The sequence below is a fragment of the Pelodiscus sinensis genome, chromosome 3 (assembly GCF_052426305.1).
Source record: "Pelodiscus sinensis isolate ZL-2025 chromosome 3, ASM5242630v1, whole genome shotgun sequence".
NCBI lineage: Eukaryota > Metazoa > Chordata > Testudines > Trionychidae > Pelodiscus > Pelodiscus sinensis.
In genome coordinates, this window is record NC_143054.1 from 72,498,891 (window position 1) to 72,514,243 (window position 15,353).

Here is a 15,353-nt window from a genome sequence, read left to right on the forward strand (position 1 = left end):
AGCCTGAAGTTGCCCAGACACACTGAATCACCTCTGCCTCACTAGCCTAAGGGGCAGAGAGGGGTGCATGTGACAAGCGAGGAATAGCAACAACACATGTACCCTGCATAGTGGTTTGCAGTTCAGCCTTGCTGGTCTCCCCTCCCACCCTCATCTCCCTTTCCCCAGCCAACCTGTTAGATCTTTCTGGTTTCTGAAGTTTCCTGGAGCCATGTGGGCTTGTGGCTGGGATGGGGGGGCTGCTGGCCCACAGGTTGAAATCCAGACCTCATAAATAGTAATGTAAATTTGGTGGCTTACGTTAAATGAATCAAATTGCATCAGATACAAAAGAGTCCATATCACAGAGAATGCACCACACAACCACTTTTTTGACAGTCTTAGGAGAAAGACATTTAATTTTTGTCCTATGAAAACTGAAATCGGGTAAGATCTTACTGTATTTATTAATGAAGCTGCTAAAATGTAACTAGGACTATTATTTACTTTAAAAAGTATCAATGGCAGACAGATCCGTAAATAGAAGTGAATAAGTTAAACCTTAGCACACCACTTCTTAAAGGCTGCTGATCCCTTCGTTAGAGAGTATGGATAGAGTCCAGACCAAGACAAATTGGAGGACTGGGCTAAAAGAAATCTGATGAAGGTCAACAAGGACAAGTGCAGAGTCCTGTAGTCAGGATGGAAGAATCCCATGCAAGCTACAGACTCAGGACCAATTGGCTAAGCAGCAGTTCTATAGAAAAGAGCCTGGGGATTACAGTAGAAAAGAAGCTGGATTTGAGTCAGTAGCATGCCCTTGTTGCCAAGAAAGTTAACAGCATATTGGGCTGCATTAGTAGGAGCACTGCCAGCAGATTGAAAGAAGTGATTATTCCCCTCTATTCAGCACTGGTGCAGCCATATCTGGAGTATTGCATCTAGTTTTGGGCCCTCCTCACCTCTACAAAGAGGATGTGGACAGACTGGAGAGAGTCCAGAGGAGTGCAGTGAAAATAATTAGGGGACTGGGGAACATGACATTTGAGGAGAGGCTGAGGAGACTGGTCTTATTTAGTCTGGAGAAGAGAAGAATGAGGAGGGATTTTATAGGAGCCTTCAACTACTTGAAGGGAGGTTCCAAAGAGGATGGAGTCCAGCTATTTTCAGTGGTGCCAGATGACAGAAAGAGAAGCAATGGTCTCAAGTCGCAGTGGAGGTCTAGACTGGATATTAGGAAAAAATATTCCACAAGAAGGATGGTGAAACATGGAATGGGTTGCCTAGGCAGCTGACAGAATCTTCATCCTTAGAGGTTGAAGACCCTGAAAGTCCTGGATAGAATGATTTAGTTGGGGTTGTTCTTGCTTTGAGCTGGGGGTTGGACTAAATGACCTCCTGAGGTCTCCACCAACTCTAATCTTCCATGGTTTTCATTGTCCAAAATTAGAGAAATGCATATCTTAAAAAACAGCATAATGAGGAGCTATATTTTTAAAATGTAATACAAAAAACACTGTAACAGAGGCAAGAAAAATAGATTTTAAATAGAACTTAATTGGAAAGGGTCTCTGTCACCGGAAAATAATTTCATTTAAACTAACAAGCACTATGTACATGTACTGAGGGGCACATAAAGACCTACCCGTAAAGCTATGTAATTCTGATTCTGTCCTTAAACAGCAGATATAACTATTCTCTTCTGGGAATAAAAGTATTTTCCATGTCCCACCACCTCCAGCTAAGTTTAAGTAGTGTGAAATCATCGCAATCCCAGTAAATGTTTGTGTCTGAAATGCTGCAGCAAGACTTGTGTCAGTGTTTATATCATCTACCCCAATCTTCAAAAGTGCATATTTGAGCAGCAAATATACCTAATTAACTGCAATATATAGGTACAATGAGAAAGACACATCAATTGATGCTTTATTTGGCTGCCCTCACTAAAACTTACTATTACACATACTAACTTGTACAAGTAATTTCAATAAAGTCAAGTGATTTGAAAGCATTATGTCCAGCAATAAATTTAAAATAAATTTAAAATAACTGCTGTGCATGTCATCAATGAAACAGTTTGTATATGTGAATGCAAATGAAATAATGAATGTTTTATCATCATGTATTTGCATTTTCTCTTGGAACCAAAGCAAGGTTTTTTCATCTACCATAAACTGACTTAAAACATACAGATGCTAACAATGATCTTTTGGGAGACTCAAGCAGCCCAAATGTTATTTCTAGTACTACAAACGAAAGCAATGCTTCTGGAATAAACATTTGTATCTACACTATTTGTAGTTTTTCAATTGTATTATTAATACAATCCAAAAATTGACATGTCATTTCTAGAAAGAGAGCTATGTAATCTGAGCATTAATTAAAATTATTACTGTAACTTACTTGGTTCGATCCTAGTAACATGTTTCTGAAGAAAGTCAACTATCTGAGCCAAAACCTTCTTGTTGCAGTGTGTTGACAGCTCTTCATCACATTCATAACACCTAAGCAATGCACAAAATTTAAACAGAGAGAAATATACTGGAATTGAAGATATCTGGGTTCACTTCCCAGATATGACAGATTTCCTATGTGCTTGGGCAAATCACCTACGGCTAGATCCACAAAGAGATTTAAGCACTAATTCTCAGCTTTAGGCACCACAGGTTGAAACTTTTGACCAGGATTCTCTGTTCCATGGAGCACTCAAGGGACACTCCTCGAAGACACAGTCTCTTCTGGGACAGTGTCTCTTCCGAGAGGTCTCTGAGGAATGGGACCGCAACTATTTACATGTGATGTAATAAACTGCGATTTAATGGTGAAGAAAAAAGTTTTTTAAACAATAGAGAAAGAACACCTAAGCTATGCTAATAACACTGTTAATTAGCTATGAAACTTAACTAATAAACAAGGTAAGATGAGGGCAACTGCTCTGCTGCGACCAAAGCCGGCAGCAGTCAGAAAGGCGCTAAGGAGACGGTTGGCTGCGCATGTGGGATAGCCATTTCAAATGTCGTATGATGGTTTTACACGTGCACAGCCGACTGGGGCACTGCTGTCAAAAGTCTCCAACAAGAGGTGCAGCGGTGCTGGTGCACCTAAAGGTGGAGCACTCACAGGGACACTCCTTGAAGAAGTAGGGGAACCCCAGGCACACATAAGGGGTCACTCCACCTAAGCAAGATAGGCAGAGGAATGCTTTATCTTCTCCCAATTAATGAACAGTGGTGGAACTTAGGTGTGGGATCCTTAGAGAGAAACAGCTCAATATTCTGATGTGAATCTCTCAGTCTCTTTTTTTATTCAAATGGAACAGAATCAACAAATGAATAATTATATGTGAATTAGGCACATAATAAATAAATCATGCAAATAAATATTCAGGTTTTTACATTTTTACAAACAATATATATGTAACAGGGCTTTGCTGTATACCTATAGTATGCATAAAAGTTAATTTTGCAAAAGAAGAATTAAGAAAATAGAAAAACTGGGTCCACGCTTCCATTTAGCTTGCTTTTCCTTCTAAACTTTAAAAATAAAACAAATAATTTTGAGTTGCCTTGACCTTCTTCAAATTCTACAACAGTAAATTACTTATTCTAAACTTTATTACTAGAAGCTTTATATTTAAACTAAGGGTAGAAAAAGTGTACCTGATCTTTTATTTGAAAAGACTATATCCATAAAACTTAGGTTAGAATTTTTCATTTTTTCCATTATATGAACCAAAAATACTCTATCACATGATTTTCCTCTCCCTTTCATCTGTGGCCACATAACATACATGGGCACCCAAAGCAATTACTTATGCAGACAATTTATATTATGAAATAAATTAAAAGAAACCAAAACTTAATTTTATCTTTTTTTTACAGAGCAGATATTTATAATAAAAAAATAATATAAAGTGAGCACTTTACACTTTGCATTCTGCATTGTAATTGAAATCAATGTATTTGAAAATGTAGAAAAAAATCAATATTTATAATTCATTTAAATTGATGTTCTATTATTTTAACAGTGCAATGAAAACTGTGATTAATCACAACTTTAAGTTAATTTGTTTTGAGTTAATTGCTTGAGTTAACTGTGATTGACAGCTCTAGTTGAAACATTAGTGGACCCAAGTTAGAGCTATTCTGTGCTGAAGATGTGTGTAGAGGACGCAGGGAAAAATGGGCACTACAGGGTACATCTACACTACACAACTATTTTGAAATAAGCTATTCAGGAATAGCTTATTTCGAAATAGCACGTCTACACTGCAGGGAAACCTCAAAATTAGTTCAAGGCAAGCTTCCTTAATGTAGATGTGCTATCTCAATTTAGACTCCCAGGCGGCACTACGGAGAAATAACTTAGAATGGCTCTAGTTAAGGATGTTAAGGACTAGTCGACTATCCGATAAGCAAAAGTCCCCTCCTCTCCCGCTTGCTTCCTCTAACAAACAGAGGCAGCAAAGGAGGGGAAGAAGGGGTACTTCAAAGCGACAGGATGCACAGTTCAGTCGGGGATCAGCTATGCGGCACTGCTGCTTTGAAACCCCAAGGCAGTGTTTCAAAGAGGCAGCCACAGCACAGCTGATCCCCAGTTCAGCTTTGCGGTGCTGCCCCTTTAAAACGCCGAAGAGGCATTCAACAGGACAGCGCCATAGAGCCCGGGGTCAGCTGGGGACTCCCCAGCTGATCCCGGGCTCCATGGCACTGACCCTTTGAAATGCCGAGGCGGTGTTTCAAAGGGGCAACCGCTGCACAGCTGATTCTTGGCTCTTGTACATTTCAAAGCACGCGTGCCCTCATGCAGCCTGGAGTCAGAGGGACTTCCTTCTGGCTCTGGGCTACATGTGGAGTTCCGCATTCCTCCTTTGAAATGCAGAAGAGTCCCAGCAGGGGCTTTTGTACATTTCAAAGGAGGAATGTGGACGTGCCTATCATTAGTCGAGTAGTTGCTGGAAATTCCATCGACTACTTGACTAGTCAATTAACCGCAATTTAACATCCTCAGCCCTGGTGATAGACTATTTTGAAATAGCAGCTTCTCACTTGTGCGTGGGCCCTGACTCACTTTTCTAGGTGTCAGTGGCTCCCGACCCCAAAAAAGGTACCCCACCCTTGCTATACACCAGTCTTACCATATGATCCATGTCCTGAGATTGATTACAATGCAATGAGGTTCTGTATGAGCAGACTGGAAATGTTTCAGAGAATGCTGACCTTCTGAGTTTTGACTACAACCCTGAAAATGAGATAATTAAAGTTATACATATTATGTGTATTTCAACAAATCACTACAATATTGTACTTTACAAAGCAAAAAATAAGGATCATTTTCTTGAGAAAGAGGTAAACAAAAAAAAACTATAACTCCAAAAGTTGCATTCTTATCAATTCACCTTACTAGTGCTTGCACACAGGAATGGAGTTTGTATGCTAGAGAATTTTCTGCAGGAGAGGGTTAATTTTTTCCTTAGGAAAAGTTATTAAAGCATTCATGTGAAATGTGTGTGCGCGCGCGCGCACACACACACATGCACACAAATGGAATTTCATGAGTAAGAGGGGTTTTTTTTATTTAAAGAACACTGTCAACTTCAAATCTAGTAATTAAAAAGAATTAATCGTTTTGAGAACTATACCAACCTTAAAAATGTTAACAGTGTTACAACCGTATTTTCCTATATTTAGAGAATCTCCCCTGTTGCTGCATGAGAGTTATACTGGCAATAGGAGTAAATGAATACCAAAGTGACAACAAAGAAAACAGTGAAGCTGACTACATAAAGAGCACTGTCCAAATGCATAAAATAAACAAAGGAAATACAGAGAAAATTATTTTTCTTTAATCTTTCAATTATAATGATTTTAGGCATTACTTAGAACAACAGTAAATCTAGATAGAAGTGTGATTTTTTTTAAGAAGGTACAATATCTATCAATATCCACAAGTTACCAGCAATATTTACACAGGTTGAACCTCTCTTGTCCAGCACTTTCTGGTCCAGCAACATCCACGATCCAACATGATTTTAGTTAGCCAATGTTCACTTACCATGGGTGTGGCCAAGTTTTCTGTGATCCCATAAAGTTTATTTATAACACCTGGCTCTCAGTGTGTTGGGTCTAGTGTGGACCTGGCTTCAGTGTTAAATCCTGAGGCTTCACTTTTACATACCTGCTATTCTTGGAATTGCAAGGTTGGGGCTACTTCAGCACCAATTTTTCACAATTTCTAACTCTTTGTCTTGCCTAAATGTACAAGGCCAGGTCTGCACTACAGACTTATATGAGATGTTGGAAAAATCCACTCCCTTGAGCAACACTGATATACTGACCTAACACCTGGTGTGGACAGTGTGATATCCATGGGAAAGCTTCTCACATTGACCAAGCTACCACCTTTCACGGACGTAAATTAACTATGTTGGTGGGAGAAACTCTCCCATCACAACAGGAACATCTTCACTGAAGCACCACAGCTGTGCCAATGAACGCAGCCAGACAGGAACCCCCACCCCCCCATAGCATCCATCTTGCTTGCCCCTCAGATTCCTGGAGAACACAGGGCACACAGAGCACAAAAATCAGCATAGTCTTTGAAGCCTTGACAGGAGGCCCGGATATGCTAGCTCACAGTGACCCTGGACAACTGTAAGCAGAGATATGAGGGTGATCGAGCTAATCGCTGACCAAGAGGCTGCAGAGGAGTGCCCTTGACTGAAACCCATATTGATACGATCACACCTGTCCGCGAAGGGGGGGGGGGGGGAGAAATCTCCCGCCCAGTAAAGAATGTCCAGTACTCACAATTTAGTTCTCTCTCTTACAAAAGTGTAAATTACTTGAAACTCCCTTGTAAGAACTGGCGTTACAAAGACGGACCAGCACAATTTGGCATCTTAGATAAGAAAGAGGATACGGGCCCCTATGGGTATAAAAGATGGGCCCAGCAGCACACTTACTCTGAGTGTCAATCTACCATTTATCTGCTGGTCGGGTTAGGTGATTGGCCTCCCGAGGTTCCATGGGGACGCCCACCTCATATTCGTCTTTCCTAGGAATTGAGGGACCGGCCCTGGCCTGATATGCTGGAGTCGAGAGGCACAGAAGGTGGTAAAAATTGTACCTGGATGTGTCCTTTGTCTTAAGTGTACACAGACTTAGAGCTCTTTAAAGATTAAGCTGTCACTTGGTACCATTATTTCTATTTTCTATCTTTATTTTCTTTGTAACCATTTTTTTTAAGATCTATATTGGCTAGCAGTTAAGAAATAGAGCAATAGCCATTGTAACCATATGATTTATAAGCTTCTTTAATAAACCTGTAACTGTTTAAGCTTTAACCTGACTCCTTCAGTTGCTGTAATAGAACCAAGCACAATTTAAAAGAACTCCAGCCGGTCATAGGGAGCAGACGCAGGCAGAGCTGGGTATTTGGATCGTGTTGCCTCCAGGGGACAGATCCATGGGGCACCTGTCAGCCTTCCCTAGGCTGCCCGCTGCGAAGGGATCTCAATCCTAGCAGTTGAAGACTCGGGTGTATAACACACACGCACATACAAACACATACCACGCACTGCCCTGACCATCGGCTGACAATGAAGCATGTTTGGTGTAGACTTGCCCTGAACCTCACTTAACTAGGCAACAGCATTCTTAATGCCATCTGCTACCACTTGCATTCTTTGTATCCAGCGCCAGTCACAGTATTTGCATATTTCCTGCCCACCTTGATTGGCAGTAATTACAAGTTTGTGTCCAACAGTTGGCCTTCTAGTGTATCCCTAAGGTAGTTTCATTATCACACATTAATAGTTCTTGACAAACTATTCATACCAATTTGCATTGCTTATTTTCTGTTTCAGGAAAGAAATCAATTTCTTCACACCTCATGGCTCATAATACAAAAGTGAGCAGAGAAACTGAGTCCTACATTCCTTTTCAAAAAATAATATTGAATGTTTGCCCTCTCACTGACTGTAAGGCCAGAAAGAACCATATTGATCAAATAGCCCCACTTCCAATCTAATACAGACTACAGGTCTTTTATGTATTATTTCCCATTTAGACAACAGCATATATCTTTCAGAAAACAAAAATTTTCTTGACTTAAAATTATCATAATTGAGAATCCACCATAGCTAATAGTAAGGTATTTCCGTAGTTAATCGCAGTCACTGTTAAAAATGTATACCTCATTACCAATCAAATTTTTCTACTTTCCCTCCTTCAACCCTTTTTTCTCGAGCAGGTAACGAAGGGACTTAACCTAAGAACATAAGAACAGCCATAGTGGGTCAGACTAAAGATCCATCTAGCCCAGTATCCTGATTTCCAACAGTAGCCAATGCCAGGTGCTCCACGGGGAATGAACAGGTAATCATCAAGTGATCTCACCCTATCACCCATTCCCAGATTCTGGCACAGAGGCCAAGGGCACCATTCCTATCTGCCCTGGTTAACAGCCATTGATGGACCTATCCTACATGAATTTATCTAATTCTTTTTTGAGGCCTGTTAAAGTCCACATCTTCATAACATCCTCTGGCAAGGAGTTCCGTGGGTTGACTGTGTGTTGTGTGAAGAAATATTTCCTTGTTTGTTTTAAATCTGCTACCTATTAATTTAATTTGGTGACCCTTAGTTCTTGTGTTATGGGAACAAGTAAATAATTTTTCTTTATTTACTTTCTCCACACTGGATCTAGGATGTGGGAGAGCTGAAGCTGGAGCCACTCCTGTGAAAGAACCTCACTCCCATCCCTCAAGCAACTCAAGTTAACAACCTAAGCACTTTTCACACTGGCGCTATGTAGGGGGGAGATGCTCTCATATCAGCATAGTGTGTCTTCACTATACATGCTGCAGTTACACCAATGTAAGACTTCTAGTATAGATTTACCCATAGTCTACATAGAAAACAATAAGGGATTCCTCCATAAACAAGGAGGACACATGAGAAAAGCATTTATTAAATCTACATTTTGGATTAGATGTGTCATCCTTCAGGGAGGGCAATTTCTGGCACAGAAGAGGCAACACAAGGGGCAGAAAGGGGAGAAAAAAAAATCACTCACACACTCCCCAGCACACACACAGTCGGAAAATTCATAGATTCCAATGCCAGAAAGAACCAGTTTGACCACCTATAGGACAAAAAATGTTGCCAAAATAATTTCTAGAGCTTGCATATTAAAAAAACATCCAATATTGATTTTAAAGTTGTCCTTGATAGAGAATTCATTTAGATTGCCAAATAGTAAATGGCTCCAATGGTTAATTACTCTTCCTGTTAAAAATTAGTCAATTACCAGTCTGCAAGTCAAGAGATCAGAGGGAATTTTGAACTGTGTCTCTAGTGTCTAAAAAGAACAGTGGATGTATCAGTAGAAAGGCTGCATGTCCACCTCAATGCATAGATTTATAAGAACATAAGAACGGCCATACTGGGTCAGACCAAAGGTCCATCTAGCCCAGTAGCCTGTCTGCCGACAGTGGCCAGCACCAAGTGCCCCAGAGAGGGTGGACCGAAGACAATGATCAGCGAATTGTCTCCTGCCATCCTTCCCCAGCCTCTGACAAACAGAGACCAGGGACACCACTTCTTGCATGGAAAGTTTGTATAGCTTGAAGAAGAATCAAACCATCCCCAAAAATCAAACCTTTCCAGAGGGTTGCAAACTCTAGTTCAGTGGTCTCCAACCTTTTTAAGCACAAGATCACTTTCTGAATTTAAGTCAGTCCAGGATCTAGCTCAAACTCAAATACTTCTGCCCCGCGCCTTATCTGAGGCCCTGCCCTCTTCACTCTGTGAAGATGGGGTACAGGAGAGGGGAACAGAGTGACATAAGTGCTCCCCCGCCTCTGTCTCCCCCATCCTGCACAACAAGCAAGAGGCTCCTAGGGAGAGGCTCCGAGGCTGTGGGAAGGAGCAGCAGGGCAGTGAGTGGAGGGGGCAGCTGAATTGCCAGCACTTGATAGCCTTCTAGCCAAACCTGTCAGGATCACCTGTTAGAGGCTCCAAGATCTACTGGTAGATCCTGATCTACTGGTTGGTGACCAATGCTCTAGTGCATTGCAGAGGCTTATCCCAAAAGCAGGGATCAAGAAAAATGAGAAGTTGTAAGTCCATGACCCAGATACCACAAAGGGATTTGAAAGCACAGTCCCCTCCCCCTTGGGGCAGAATCTCTTTACTTCTGCTCAGAATTCCACTAAAGTCAGAGAGAATCCATGCAGAAGTAAGATCTGCACTTGCAATTCTTTTAGAGAATGAGGGACTATATTTGTCTGCAAATTTATAGTACAAATTTATTTACCTGAGAGCCACATTTGAGGCACAGCCATATGTCAGAAGAAATTACTGGGTCACCATCCTTTATTCTCCTCTCTTTTAAACATTCTGAACATATTGACCAAACATTCTGAGCTACTACCCTTTTCACATGGTGCACATCCACTGCTTGGCTTACATGTTGGCAGGTTAAACCTATAGAGTAAGAGACACTCAGTCAGCCACAAAATTAAAAAGAATACAGTTATGAAAGAGAAAATGTTCACTTTTTTAACAAAAGCCATATTCAGTTTTATAAGTACCTTTACAAGCATTCAAGCCCCCCCCCTTTTTTTTTTTTTTTTTTTTTTTTTAAGTGCAGTGGTATCACATTCCATTCCATTCCATTCCATTCCATTCCATTCCATTCCATGCTGGCACGCGTTACTATAAAAATGTGCTTAATACTTGGGAGATCCAGCGAGCTTGCACACCATACTTATTCAAAATACAACTCTAGGGCTTTCAGACATAGTACTTCTTTCCAGAGCTCTGCTCTGGCACACAAGAGGATACAGAAATTACTTTGAAGGTAATTACCAAAACTGATAGATCCAAATTGTAGCCTATGCTCAACTTATTTAATGAAATTTTCTAATTGCAAAATATATTAGTTGTCTCCTACAAACATAAATTATGTCCTACAAAGCAGCTATCTAGAGTTACAATAGTGTCCATTTTTTAATTCATCAGAAGGATTTTATTTCCAGTTTCTTTAAGTACTATTTTTCTTATCAAACACCCAAAATACTACAAGCCAACAATCCAAGATAAACCAAAAACAAAAATTACTAAACATTCATTTTCTTAAATATTGTCAACAGTGTTAACATTACTTAAATCCATTTGTGAATGTGTGTTCAATCTACCTACATTGAAAACTTTTCCTACCCTTAAGAAAGGCCTTCCCCTGTTTCAACCACATCCCCACTATCCTTACACCTAAAATGTTAATATGGCCAAACTATCCTCCTGTTCATTAATTTGTGCACCAATTCCCTGAGTACAATGTAATGACAATTCAACATGCCAAAGTTATTTGATTGTAAGCATCTATGTTGCTGCATTCAACCAACATGCAATTGATGGTTCCCACATGTGACTTCTGCTTTGTTGACTAATGAAAACCATATGGGCACTATTTTTCCCTCACTCTGATTGCCAAATGTCACAGAATTTATTTACCTGCAATATCATCTGAAGAGTCTTCATCCTGAGGCCTATTAGGCCTTTTGTTTTTCTTGTTTTTTTCAGGGTTAGCCCTCAATGGATCTTTCACCCGCATCTGTTACCGCCTGTGAAAGGAACGGGAAAATACACATTACTTCACCTCCTATATATTTAATCAAATATAAGGATATACATCTCAAAGCATGGAAATAGAAAAATCAAGAATTCAGAAAAAACATAGTCCATAAATGACATATTTTATACAGATACATTTTCATCCACTTTCTCTATTTTGTAGTGAGGAGAATACACTGAACAATGTCGCTGAATAAGCTAATGCAACATGTAGAAACAAGAGATGGTTTCAATTTGTGAAATCAGCTATGTTGTACCACATATCCACCAATTTAGCTGGTAACGGTCACATATTTTTAGTCATATAGCGTGACAAGATATTATAGAGCATCCATCCTAATTTACCTAAGCTGTTCTGCTAAAGTGCGAAATATTTCCTTTTTCGAACACCAAATTGCTTATTTTGCACTCTTTATAAAAACAGTACAATTTTTATAGCCCATCTATTCCTTACTTTAAAATCAGAGTAAGACTAAATGGATTTGATCAGATAGAATAATTTTCCCATGAAGCATAATGGTGGTACAGAATAACATAAGAATGGCCATACTGGGTCAGACCAAAGGTCCATCTAGCCCAGTATCCTGTCTCCTGAAAGTGGCCAATGCCAGATGCCCCAGAGATAGTGAACAGAACAGGTGATCCCTCTCCTGTCATCCATTTCCAGTCCCTGACAAACTGAGACTAAGAATACCATTCCTACCTATTCTGGTTAATAAGTACTGATGGACCTAACCTCCATGAATTAATCTCATTTTTTTTTGAACCCTGTTAAAGTCCTGGTCTGCATGTAGACAACAGAGTTTTAAAATGTTTTATTTAATGTGCTTAACGGGTAGTGTGAGAATAAATGTTAAACAACTATAACTTTGCCAGCTGCCCTTCTCTGGTTAGTCTTGTATGCCATTGGTAAAGATACATCAAGCAGACTGCTTGTGTCTGTATATGATGTCAATGTAGAAAGAGATCAGAGGGTTCCTTGTGATTCGGCATGATAACACTGGTGCTCTTAGGAGTAGTTAGAATACACATTGTATTATAAAGAAAATATGATGAATAATTAAAAGTTTGTACTAACAGAAGCTTTGTATTAAAAGTAGATTGATACTTTTTGTATAGACAATTGTATCCCTTTTCCCATGTGACAATTACGTAGTTCCTGGGGACAGGGAGTGAATGAGTGTGAAATATGAGTGTTTGGAAAAAGATAACTTGAAGGCTCAGCAGTTTTAGAGTTCAGATGGTTGAGGAAGGGGGAGAAGCCACCATAAAACTCAGAGGCACCAAGGTATCATCAACTGGGCCCAGCAGAAGACAAACCAATGCAAGACATATAGCTGGAGCAAGCACTCCTTTTAGATAAACATTGGAAGGAGACACCAACATACTGATGTCAGATGACAAAAAAACTCCTCCCAGATAAACAGATGTTAAACAGAACTGATGCAGCAAAATGTATTGATTTGAATAGGAGAAAAGTCCTATAAAAGATGGGATGTCTTGTATGAATGTTGCGTGAATGTATGGACAGATGACCAGGTGGCTGTGTTGCAGATGTCTTGAAGAGGAACGCTGCTAAGGAAGGTAGTTGTGGAAGACATCGCTCTGGTGGAATGAGCTGTGATGGTTTCAGGTAAGTCTTTGTCATATAATGTATAACATGTTCGAATACAGGAGGTGATCCATTTCGAAATCCTCTGAGATGAAACTGCTTGTCCTTTGGATCGTACAGCGTAGGACAAGAACAGCCTAGGGGAGATTCACCAGGGTCTGGTTAGGTCCACATAAAACGCCAGTGTTCTATGGACATCAAGAGTGTACCATGTGGCCTGAACTGGATCAGCATGCAATTTAGGAAAAGAGTCAGGTAAGCGTATGGGTTCGTTGATGTGGAAGGGAGAAGGGACTTTGGGGAGGAACTTCGGGTAGGGTCGGAGTATCACTCTGTCCTTTGTGAACACTGTGTATGGGGGTTCAGCCATCAAGGCGGCAAGTTCACTCCCCTCCTACTGGAGATTATCATGACCAGAAAGGACACCTTCATGGAAAGGTGAAACCAAGAGCAGGTGGCTAGAGGCTCAAACGGTGGGTTTATCAGGCTTTTTAGAACGTGGTTTAGATCCCAGACAGGGACCGGGGGGCGGACGGGTGGGAATGTTTTGCAGGCCCTTAAGGAACCATTTTGTTATTGGATTAGCGAGAAAGGAAACCCAATCAGTGGGATGATGAAAAGCTGCTATGGCAGGAGCGTGGACCTTGATGGTGCTAAGAGCGAGACCTGACTGTTTCAAGGATAATAAGTAGTCCAACAAAACAGGGAGGGGGGCGGACTCCGGATGTGTTTTGTGCACGAACGATTAAACCAGTGAGAAAATCTATTCCATTTATATAGGTATGTTTTCCTGGTGAATTGTCTTCTACTGTTGATCAGTATCTCTTTCACCGGCTCTGAACAGGTATTTTCGGCATCCTGGAGCCATGAAGGAGCCAGGCGTTGAGATGAAGCTTGTGGAGTTCTGGATGGAGAGTCCTCCTGTAATTCTGTGACAGGAGGTCGTGATGGAGTGGGAAGGGATACGGGTCCATCATTGCCGTCTTGTGAAAGAAAGGATACTACATCGGTCTAGGCCACACCGGTGCCACTAGTATGACCCGAGCTTGGTCTGTGCTGATCTTGTTGAGGACTTTGTGTAGGAGGAAAAAGGGAGGAAAGGCATAGAGGAGAGGAGCGTCCGACCTGATGGAAAAGGCATCTCCGGGGGAGCATTTCCCTAAGGCTGCTCTGGAACAGTAGAGGTGGCACTTCCTGTTGTTTTTCGTGGCAAAGAGGTCTATGTCTGGTTGGCCTTACTGATCGAGTATTGGAGCGAGAGCGTGCCTGTCCATCTCCCATTCATGTTGATTGTGGAATGTACAGCTAAGGGCATCTGCTGTGACGCTGGGTACTCCCCAGAGGTAAGAAGCTATTGGAGTGACCTGATGTGCCAGGCACCAGTTCCATAATTTGATGGCTTCCGTGCAAAGGGATGGAGACCATGCACCCCCCTGCCGGTTAATGTAGTACATGCAGGTGGTGTTGTCTGTCATGATGGTCATGGACTTGTGAGCTATGTACAGTTTGAAGTATTGTCATGCATATCTAACTGCTCGTAATTCGAGGAGATTGATAGGAAAGGTTTGTTCCATGAAGGACCATTTGCCTTGGGCTGGGATGTTCCCTAAATGGGTTCCCCAACCTGTAAGTGAGGCATCTGTCATAACTGAGCGTGGGGGGAGGACACTGGAATGGTATGCCATCTAGTATGTTTTGAGGAATTGTCCACCAATGAAGGGAATTGAGGATGGTGGTGGAATAGACACTATTTTGGAGAGTTGGTCCATGGAAGGCTTGTAAGTTGTGGCCAATCATGACTGCAGGCTCCTCATGTGGAGTCTGGCCAACTTAATGACATACATCATAGAGGCCACATGTCCAAGAATTTTGAGGCATTCACGTACCATCATGGTGGGAGCTGACTGTGAATTCACAAGAAGGTCGCGAATGGTGTTGAATCTGTGTTCAGGCAGAGTAGCTTTTGCTGCTACCGTGTCAATGAAGGCCCTTATAAACTACAATTTTTAGGTTGGAAGTAGTGTAGTTTTTGTATGGTTTATATGAAAGCCCAGGTTGACCAGAAGGTGCATAGTGGTGTCAGTCATGCCTTTGGTTTCCTGAAGGAACGACCCTTTTATGAA

General features: G+C 41.1%; 1 protein-coding gene across 3 annotated transcripts in view; it reads right to left on the reverse strand.

Moving 5' to 3' along the window:
- Positions 1-15,353, reverse strand: part of USP45 (ubiquitin specific peptidase 45) — a 107,444-nt gene that overhangs the window by 70,309 nt on the left and 21,782 nt on the right. For all 3 annotated transcript variants that reach the window (XM_075923924.2, XM_075923923.2, XM_075923925.2), the window contains exons 2-5: positions 11,499-11,608; positions 10,300-10,469; positions 5,117-5,220; positions 2,383-2,483 (exon numbers count right to left, since the gene is read on the reverse strand). In XM_075923924.2, the coding sequence (XP_075780039.1) occupies positions 2,383-2,483; positions 5,117-5,220; positions 10,300-10,469; positions 11,499-11,598 (475 nt within the window). In that variant the 5' untranslated portion in view covers positions 11,599-11,608. The remainder of the gene's footprint in view (positions 1-2,382; positions 2,484-5,116; positions 5,221-10,299; positions 10,470-11,498; positions 11,609-15,353) is intronic.